The sequence below is a fragment of the Maniola jurtina genome, chromosome 16, assembly GCF_905333055.1.
Source record: "Maniola jurtina chromosome 16, ilManJurt1.1, whole genome shotgun sequence".
Classification (NCBI taxonomy): Eukaryota; Metazoa; Arthropoda; class Insecta; order Lepidoptera; family Nymphalidae; genus Maniola; species Maniola jurtina.
Window position 1 is genome coordinate 1,769,526 of NC_060044.1, and position 10,639 is coordinate 1,780,164.

Genomic DNA, 10,639 nt, shown 5'->3' on the forward strand with positions numbered 1-10,639 from the left:
AGATAAAGGGTGAGATCTACATATCTCTGACTTTGCTTAGACTTAAGACAGTTAAAACAAGACAGATGTATATATCACTCACATAAACCTGTATCGTTTTATGGACTACGGTTTTTATTATAAATCTGGACATCTTTGCCGGTAGGGTGGTAACTAGCCACGGCCGAAGTCTCCTACCAGACCAGACGAGAGATTATAAAATTCCAAACCCCTTTGCCGGGAATCAAACCCGGAATCTCCCACTAATAAGACCACAGCTCCAGGGAGGTCGTCAAAAGAACAAAAACATGGATTGCAGACTCACCTTCAACAGAAATTCATAAACCTTGCTGAATATAATGGCAGTGATGAAGTAGTCCACAAGGAAAGTCTCCGACACTTTCTGGCTGCTGAGATCTCGTTGGAACAACAGAACCGCGAACACTAGTATCAGATACTGGCTGTCCGGTTCCGAGTATGCATTCCTAAGACCTGGTGACAATTGAAGAAACATTGTATTAAAACAAGCTTTGCGGAAGTCTATGATATATAAGGAACTGAACACTTAGTTTGCTATAATCCATTGAAACAGACAAATATGTATGGTTCAACATGCACCATGCGTTATGCACCTCCCTTCACCTAACCATGCAGCACCAATACGCCGCAGCACTACAGAAATCCCCTAAAACACACTCGACGCACTTTGCAATAAGTTATGCTTTGTAACGCGTAAGTTTGTATTTTCAGAGGATGCCGGAATGAAACGTGATTGGAATGTGTTTGAGAGATTTGCTTGGTGGCTGGCTTTTCTTGTAATAATGAGTGTTTTTTTTTGTAATGTTTGTGAATACGGGCGTAAATTCTTGCGAACAAAGATACTAAGTATACCAAACCTATGAATCATACTCACACTTCAAAGCGCACACGCAGATGATGAGCGCGCCGACCGCGTCGCCATATTTGGCCGCAATGGCGGGCGCGTCTTGCGTCGTGGCCGCGATGACCACGGCTGGGTATAGCACGTTGCGTTCCAGAAAACACAGGTACACGAATATCTAGAAATTAGCGTTATGTTCAAATATGGAGATTGTCAATTGGGATACATGGTATAACCCAAAATAAAGATTGATGAATACTTGTATTTTATGTGTGAGATCTTTAAACTTACCTTCTCAAAAATCATAAGTTTAGCCGGCTCAGTGACTTCAAACTGCGCATGCTCGTGTTGCTTGAACACGGGCCCGGCGAGGCAGAGCCAGGGCTGCTGCTTGCGAAGCTGAGGCGTCACGTAGTGGAGTACCCATCCCAGGATACCCGCTATTATCCATAGCACCTGATATCGAAAAAGTAATTTCAATCAAGTCACTTAAGGGCGCTGAAGCAATTAACAAGCTTTTTGAAGCTTTTCTAGGTTTTTCTGGGTTAGGTATGGTATATCTATTCAAAACCCAGAAGTGCTCCAAAAGCCTTGTTTTTGAAAGTACGCTTTTTAGACAAATAGGTACTTTTACTATTTTCTTTGGAATTTTTTTTAGACATAAGACTTTAAACTGAACTATACGAATTTGTTTTGCAGCCTTCAAAAGCCAAGCCAAGTCAAATTCTCGACCAGTCGAGATTCTCAGAATGAGAAAATTTTAGTTCATCTACATCGCTAGCCAAGTGCAAATTGGCAGACTACTCAAACTTTTGAGAACATTATGGAGCAAGCCTCATACCCTGATTCCAACCATCCAGACCTGTCGCGTACTATACAAGTTCTACTACTGTATAAAAATAGGAGGTTAATTACCGTATTAAGTTGCGGCCTCAATGTTGTGAAGACTGTCGTGCAATGAAGTCCAAACACGAATAAACCAAGAAATGTGCAGACTATTACATCGTTCTTCAGCCTCGCGTTGACTGTCGCTTGCAACTTCTTCGGCAAAGGGTCCTCCATATCCTCATCAGGTTTTTCATTATCAGGCTTATTTGTGTTAGAATTCAATGTATTAGAATCCCGACTCTTATCTTCACCTTCCGTTAGAGCTTCGGAACGATCAGCTTTGAGAGACGTTGTAGAATTCATCGTATCACCTCTGGGATCCATTTTTAAAGAATTTATACTAGATGCTTGAGATCTTTTTTGATTCCTAGCAATGTTTGTTTCGGAACTAAAATTTATCTTAGATGCGGAACTTCCAATCGAATTCTGTTTCGATATATTACTCTCTGAATTGTTCTTCTTTTCTTCAGTCAGAGTGGTTGGATCGTTTTTCTCAGATTCTGGTGTACATTCAGGCGTGTGAACGACATAAAGCTCAGGTGGTAATAAATGCTTCTTTATTAAATTCCAAATCAGAGTGTAGTCACTCGCACTTCGACTTAAATGATACGCTATCGGTACTAGCAGTCCACAGAATATGGAAAAGAGGATGTTGTGCTTTTGATGTTGAGACTTCTTCCCTTCCACCAATCCACTGTACGCGAACCCGTATAAAACTCCGATGGCTGCCAATGACCGAACAACACAGTACACTGCCGCACTTAAACTACTAGTGGCATTCCCCCCAAAAACATGCATATCTATTTGCTCTAATAAGTACATCAGGAACGTATTCACTTGGGGAAACAGCCCCAAACTGAATGCTAAAGGAAAAAATAATAGGAACTTAGATAGTATTTCTTGAATCACATATAAAAAATCTCGTTCGTTTAATTCGAAACCGTATATCGTCATGGGTTTGCTTTCATCTACACTTCTTTTGGTACGTATACTTGAGTCTTCTGGAGGTGTGATTTCCTGTAGTTGGCCATGCACCACGCAAAGTATGGCGGTACATAAACAAAAATAGACCGGTCGCGAAAACACAACCATTTTATTAAATCCGTGCACTGGTGACGCCGAATCCGGTTGAACACTCTTGAGCAATGAATACTGGCTCCCAGCCATTATGAAACAGAACCAAAACGCGTAAATGTCCCTGTAGAAACCTAAATTTAGCACCATCGAACCTAATACCGCAACCGAAATGGCTAGCATTATCGAAACAAACGTCTCTTTAAATGTTAAATTCCTGTCGAACAGAGCCATCAGTTTTAATCTATCCATCGCAACTTTAACCTCTAGGCACTTTGAAAGCTTGAACTTGTAATAGCTTTTCGATTTTGGTTTATTCGATTTGTCCAGGTCGTCCATCAGTTTGGACAATTTACTCCTGATGTTTATTTCCAAGCTCTCTTCACCTATCGAAGGCATTAAGCTCGGCATGTGTATGGATGTACTTTCAGCTTGCTGTTGAGCCTGGTGCTGCGCTCGTTGTTGATTCATTAAGAAATTGATATGCATGCTTGGGAGTCCCATCCTTGACTGTCGTTCTGCCTCGATTTGCTCTAAAAAACTATCAGTCACTATGGCGACTGGCGATTTCGGCTGATCAGAGTGCGAGCCAGTTCCTCCATCGAAGACGTAAAAACGTTTATTGATACTATTCGCACCGATAGGAGCAACGGCTGATACGTTGTTGTTACTCGACAGTAATGGATTGTTGCTCCCTTGGTTGGAAGAACTTTGGTCTATACTATCACCCCTTTTTGTCTTTGTTATACTTTCACTATTCGGGGCCTCCGATTCTAGGGAACCGCAGCTGCCTTCGCCAGCGGTCTCGTGCGAGTTATCGGGATTTTCAATGACTTTCACTTTGCTAGTTCTTGGAACATCTTCTTTTTCTGGCAACGGAATGGGTTGTGCTTGGGCTCGACCACAGCTGTTTTTATCAAAAGTATAGGACATCCAGTTGCCGTATTCATCCATAAAGCAATGTATCGCTCCGTCAGTCGTATCTTCAAAGGATGTCGCAAAATGAACGTTATTTGTATTAGAATTTTCCGAAGTGGATGGTTTTTCCTTTTTATCTGCATTGTTTTGCTGTTGTGCCGGATTGTTTCGCTGGCGCGTTGATCGTTTGATTTTCCTAACTCTATTTCTGTGGTTTCTATCCATCAAAGGCCTCAGGCGTGGCCCGTCTTCGGTGGAATGTCCAGCTTGCGCGGGCGGAGGGGTGTCCGGTACACAACAAGGCGTAAATTCTACTCTAGAGTTCAAGAAAGCTGCTAATAAAGGCATCGAGGTTGGAAGTAATGTGTTTGTCGATGTTTGTGCGACTTCCTCTATGGAACGTTTTCGAGTTTTGTGCAAACTGTCCCTGTCACCTCTGATGCTCGGCCTGTGGCTCCGCGGCCTCTCCTCCCTGTTCGTGGACGGCATCACTACAGTATTCGCGTTGGTGGCTGCGAATAGACATTCTAACCCTTGAACCAAAGCAGCTTGAGCTTCCACTGCATCCATCAATATTCTTTCTTCAGCTTGATTTTCATCTTTTTCTTTTCTAGAATCTCTCATTTTGTTCTCCTTTTGGGAGGAAGCTCGTGAGCGGGCGAGGTTTTTTATTTGCTTTGGTATGGCTCCTAAGTTTTTTGGAACATTGGATGATGATTCGCCCAAGGCGTTAGCAAGTTTCTGGCGTAAGACCTCTTCTGGTCCTAAACTTTCTGTGCAGCAAACCACTTGAGAGTCAGCCTCTTCGAACAACCAATCCAAACTGTATACACTTCTTTCATCTGCACTTTTACTGTCACATGTTAGTTGTGACTCCTCAGTTTCAGGCGCATTACTTTTTTCACACTTGCCGCCATCTTCCGGTCTTTCCATCTCACTACTGCTGCTACTCGTGTTGGATATGTCGTGGTCCCAAAGTTTCCTTTTTATAGGCTTTTTTTCAAGTTCTTTTTCACCTCCATTCTCATTCGATTCTAAACTCGATTTCTCTATTAGAAAATCTTTTGAACTAGCACTCGCTTTATCATAATATTCGCTATTCGGGTTATATTTACAGTCGCACGTGCTCGTCAGTCTATCGAGCCGTGCTTCGTTTTTTATAAGCTTTTTTAACCTGACCGGCTTTGATTTTTCGTTAGGACACTCTGCATAGTGTTTAGTGTTTTGATGCCTATCGCAGCATTGTTTTTTATTACAATCGATTTGGTTTTTCGATCGTACTACTCTAACATCGTTCACTTTGTCTAATAAAGGTGACCTAGAGCCATTGTTTTCGTAATCAGAATCACTGGAACGCATAGCCGGAGACTGTTCAGCTTCCCAGTCGAAGCCGCGAAACTGTTTCTCATCCTCATATTCGCTGTAACTATCTCCACTGGAATCCAAATCAGTCTCCTTTTGAGATGTTTGCATTTCATCCGATATTTCAGCAATGGGATAAACAATTTCTGAACCATATGTGAGGTAAGGATAACTGCAGCCTTCCCCAGATTCGGTTTTCGGGTACAGATTCAAATGGGGTCCGCGCGTTAAGCATTTACTAGGTGGTGGAATAACAGCACTTTTAGGATTTTTAAGCACTTGGCCGCCTATCGTCTCTGCACTGTTGGGATGGGGCGACAGATTTGAAACACTCGGTGGAGGGCACCCTATTTCTAACGCCGCACTTTTAATTCGCCTCACGCCGGGGCTTTTGCCTTTATTCTTCTCGGCATCGCCCGCTGGAGCTTCAGCTTTCACCATCATATATTCACCTAACTCTACGCTGGCAAAGAAACCAGTATCTGCATTGTTAGAATGCCTTCTCATGTGAGAGACTAGTTGGGCTGTAGAGTTTAGTAATGGCAACTGTATAGTGGACATTGTTGAATTGGAATTCCTCCTCATGTTTGATGATTGTGCCGTCGCTAAGGCCATCGCGGATTTCGTGCAACTTTCGTCATGGTAGTTCGTGTATCTTCGTCGTTGCGCTATCCTTTTCTTCGGCGAAGGTGGTCCCACGCTCGGTTCTGAATTATCTCTGGAGTCGGAACTAAGTTGGCGCGCATATTTCGACTGGTAAGGTTCCCCGACCGCGACTGTGCCATCTAAGTAAAGCCATTCTTTAAAGAAGTCCCTGTTGCTTGAACCGTGTCGATGTGGGCACTCGTGGTATCGTCTGCTAACTTTCGCGAAGGAGCCTTCGTCTGCGATCACGTGTAACGGCACGTTGGCCTCTCTTCTCGGACTCCTCAGCTCTTCGACGATCAGTTCGTCGATTCGTCCGTGCCCTCGGCAGACTTTAACCCTGTGTTCCCTCCTGTGGCCGGACTTCGACCGGTTTCTCGTTGGACGGGCTTTCGATGGACCTGAAGCGACCTCTGTAGTTTGAACTACGCATAGATCGGATTTGGTCGTAGCCACAGGTTCCGGCTGTTTTGCTGACATCGCACTGTCTTCCACACTTGACTCTGAACTATTCTTACGATGAACGTCCACTTTTAAATCTGTAAGAAAACATGAAAGCAAAGTTTCACATATTAATTAAGTTGGCGGTTAAAATATTGTTTTATTTAAGCTGATCTCTCGTCTATTATTGGGCTTTCAAAATTACCACAATTGCAAAAACACTGTCACAGTCAAAAGCGCGCGTTCTGAACGGCAATAAGGCAAACCTACGATCTCAAAGTGCGCGTTGAGGCGCGTTGACTAGAGTCCGAGGCGTGGCGCAGCGGTTAGCATGTGAACATTTATAGCTAGTTCAACATCATTATCAACCAATAGACATCCACTGCTGGACATAGATCTCTTGTAGGAGCTTCCACATGCTACGGTCTTGCACGGCCCGAATCCAGCGGCTCCCTGCGATTCCCTTGATGTCGTCTGTCCATCTAGTGGGCAGGATCTTCCAACGCTGCGCTTTCTGCTGCGAAGTCCCCGTTCTAACACCTTGGGATCCCAACATCTATCGATTTTTCGAACTATGCCCTGCCCATTGCCACTTCAGCTTCGCAACGCCCCGATGAGCTATGTTGGTTACTCTGGTTCTTATACAGATCTCCTCATTTCTGATTTGACGCAGAGAAATTCCAAGCATAGCTCTTTACATCGCCCGTTGAGATATACAGCTAATTACTTAGGACTAAAATTCGTAAAATTGTAAGCGCGTGTTTTGCTGCCGCGCGCTAACTCCTGTCATCTGTACATAGCCTAGGATCTCTCGTTACCTATGGTGCTGTTGTCGGGCTTGTGGTACTCGAAGGAGTTGACGGAGTCGTTGTCGCTGTGCGGCGCCAGCGTCTGCAGCTCCAGCCCCGCGTCCGCCCTGCGGCACGACAACAGACTGAACACTAGTCAATCTCAACTACTACTCAACATGCATGCCAAATAAATACAACAAAAAATATCTTTAAAAACGGTAGACAGCATATGACACTATGAACTTTTTAATTTGCATAATTATAGGCTATTTTGAAATTCGCCATCTTGGTTTTTTTATCATTTGCTGTTATAGCAGCAATAAAAATACACACTTTGTGAAAATTTCAATTCCCTAAGTATCTACCTAATACAGTTTATTAGATATAGCCTGCTGACAGACAGACGGTCAGTAGTCTAGTGTATAGTGGTAGGTATCTGTGGTGTGAACTATACTATGAAATAATAAAATTCTTATAAATTAATGAACAAATCTCATTAAAAAAGCAGAAAGTGAATTAACACTTACGCGGTGTTTTCATTAGAATTCCCGGTTTCGTCTGTCGACTGCACCACAATGAGCTCGTTAGTGTCGTACATGTGATGCAGACCGTGGTTGATCAGCTTAAGGGCGGTGAAGAGAACGGCCACCAGAGCACAGTAGATCAACCAGCCAAGGCTTGCCGGCGGAAAGTACTGTGGACAAGGAAATGTAGTTTAATTAATTTTATTTATTAAATACATTTTAGACAAAATTTGCGTCCGTAATGTTAACTGCATGGCGGTCCTGACTGAGTGCCACGCACACTATAACAATGTTATGTGTGCACTCACACAAACATAGCCGAAACGGTCATCGTGAAATAGAACAACACTGGCCACTCCATACAACAACTTTTGAAGCAAGTTGTCGCCTTTGCTTATAACTTGATGGCCAGTGTCTGAAGTTTGAACCCCCATTGAAAATATAGGGGTGTTATAAGTTCGACGTGTCTGAGTGTCTGTATATCTGCCTGTGGCATTGTTATGCTCAAACGGATAGGCTGATTTGATACACGGCGCGGGCGCAAGTGGATGCCGCCCGCTAGCCGACAGTTTCACTAAAACAGTCGGATGCTGGCGATACGTACTGCGGGTTACGCGCCAGATTTTTTCCCAAATAATAAATTAGCAAATAATCCATCTAAGGCTGGACCACATTAAAGCGCCGTTGCGCTAATCAAAATATTCTTTAACGCGCTTTCAAATGATTGAAATAATATTCTGACGCTCTATGCCGCGCTGTGCAGCGCTGCGCAGCGCCGCTGTAATGCGGTCCAGCGTTAAGACCGTCTACTCAACATAAATGTACACGCTTGAAGCCAAAATTATACTAGCGGCGCTGCAGAGGCGGGCGCACGAAGCGATCACCAGCCATGGGTCTGGGGCCCGCATCAGACGTCCAGAGTGGACACCCGCTCAGTGCACCAATGCGAATATTAGCTGACACCCAATGTGTGCAACTGTGCGTGTTTTAGCGTACACCCTAACATCTATGCTGGCTGATCGGATCACTGCATCTGTCTAGTGCTATAGCACTGAACAAGGCGTGCGCGGCGGCTGGCTGCGGGAGCGGGGGTCTCGCGGTGCGGCGCCGGCGCGCGGCACGATGGCATTCGCGGTGCGACCGCCTCCAAATTACCAGCGCTTATAGTGTTATACAGTTTATTACGATTTTATTATTAAAACATTTATACAACCATCAAAAGTGTTATCAGTACAGTCCAATACAAGGTGCAACACCACACATCACTATACAGCATCAGTTTGATGCTGCAGTCAATTATCATCACAATTCTGGTATTGCAGGATTTCAAGGACACCAGATATATTGCAATACTGTCAATAGCATCAATATTTCCTCGATAGTGTATTGTGATATCACATGTTGTGTGATAATATTGATAGTGTAACAGGCCCCATTAAGTTATCTATTGTTTCAGTGATTATGACCTTATAGTGCCTACTTATTACACAGAAGTGGCCATATCTTGGTCATTGAAAGATAGTAATTATTAGCTTTATCCTGTACACTCTACATGTGGAATTGTTTTGAAAATTCTATGGAAATCTTTTGATTTCTCAAGATGTTATTCTGTTACTTCAAGTTACAGGCTATCTTAGTGTAAAATTTTGGTCAGACTGGTTAAGACAGAAAGAGTTGTTAGATAGATAGACATAATATGTCTATCTATCTGTGTGTATTTAATACTGTGACTACACAAATTTCACACCCCTATTTAACCCTCTTATGGGTTGAATTTTCCAAAATCCTTTTTTTTTGTAGCCGTCAATATCATAATAGCTATCTCCATGCCAAACTTCAGCCAGATCAGTCTAGTTCTAGTAGTATCCGCTGAGTAGTTTGAGCTGTGCATTGATAGATAAGTTAGTCAGTCATTTTTTTTTTCAATATACTATATATATAATAATATGTATAATATATTTAGACTAGAATGATGATACTGGTGACTTCCATCTATAAGGATTTGGCTTTTTAAAAATTCTATGGGAACTCTGTGATTGATAAAACATATCTTTTCTTTCTTCGGAATATAAGCTATCTTTGTGCCAAATCAAAATTGGTTAAGGAGATGCATCATGAACAGACAGACACACTTTCGAATTAATAATATTAGTATGGATGTATCAATTAGTCATAACTTTGGGACTGGGGTAATAATATCAATAACATGTTTCTGAGAAATGTAATCAAGAAAATCCCTTGTAACAATGGTGCTTATTTGGATAAACACAAAACTTTAATTATTCTATTAAAGCTGTCAAAACAATGAATTCTTAATAAAACTTCCTCATAAGTCCAAAGTTTCATTATATATTTACACACATAATTACAAAATATCTTCACATTTTGCAGTGTATTGTTTACATACTCCTGAGTAATTGCAATGTCATGTACCCACGTTACACAGGTCATTGATTCAGTTAGTCAGTTATTACTCACACAAACTAGGTATTTGTACAGCAGCAACAACAACAAACTGTTATAGCACTGACCTGGTTTCAGTTACACCTAACCTAACTGTTTACAACCACCACTCACCAGGTAAACAGAAAACGGGAGACATAGCAGGAACAGCCAAATATACAGGTGTACTGTGTTGCAGAATAGGTTCTGGTGAGGGTCGTAGAACCATCCACCAGTCAAAGATGCCCAAATACCCTGGCGTAGTATCTCCAAAGTCTGCGAACCCATTGTACACGCTATGTCCGCATTTCCGCGTTCAACTCACACCCACACAACACTGTCAATGGTAACTATTCACTATTATTCGCATCTCACATCAGCTAATGTCCAAACACAAGTTCTTCGTCTTCCCTGCCATTTTGGATGACATAGTACACGCAAAAACAGACTTTATTGACATCTATTGTTGTGATAACGCACGGTACATAAAATATTTACGTTAGACTACCACGGGTTAGCAATATATTGATGTTTTTATGCATAATTTATTGTTTTAAAATTGGGTTTTCGAAATAATTTAGCAAAAATTGTCGAAACAACTTTCCATTTTTGACATTTCATTCAATTCACTTTGACAGTTAATAGACAGTGTTGCTATTATCACATAAAAATAATAGTGATGCCTACAGTTTACA

The 10,639-nt window shown here is 42.3% G+C and overlaps 1 protein-coding gene across 4 annotated transcripts in view; it reads right to left on the reverse strand.

Annotated features, from left to right (window-relative positions):
• LOC123873355 (pecanex-like protein 1) overlaps positions 1-10,579 on the reverse strand; it is a 35,479-nt gene extending 24,900 nt beyond the window's left edge. For 2 of the 4 annotated variants that reach the window (XM_045918179.1, XM_045918177.1), the window contains exons 1-7: positions 10,080-10,579; positions 7,506-7,672; positions 7,006-7,103; positions 1,775-6,285; positions 1,151-1,315; positions 893-1,037; positions 305-471 (exon numbers count right to left, since the gene is read on the reverse strand). In XM_045918179.1, the coding sequence (XP_045774135.1) occupies positions 305-471; positions 893-1,037; positions 1,151-1,315; positions 1,775-6,285; positions 7,006-7,103; positions 7,506-7,672; positions 10,080-10,232 (5,406 nt within the window). In that variant the 5' untranslated portion in view covers positions 10,233-10,579. Of the gene's footprint in view, positions 1-304; positions 472-892; positions 1,038-1,150; positions 1,316-1,774; positions 6,286-7,005; positions 7,122-7,505; positions 7,673-10,079 lie in introns of all 4 variants that reach the window. The other 2 variants (XM_045918178.1, XM_045918176.1) reach the window with 1 other exon arrangement.
• Between the last annotated feature and the right edge of the window lie 60 nt (positions 10,580-10,639).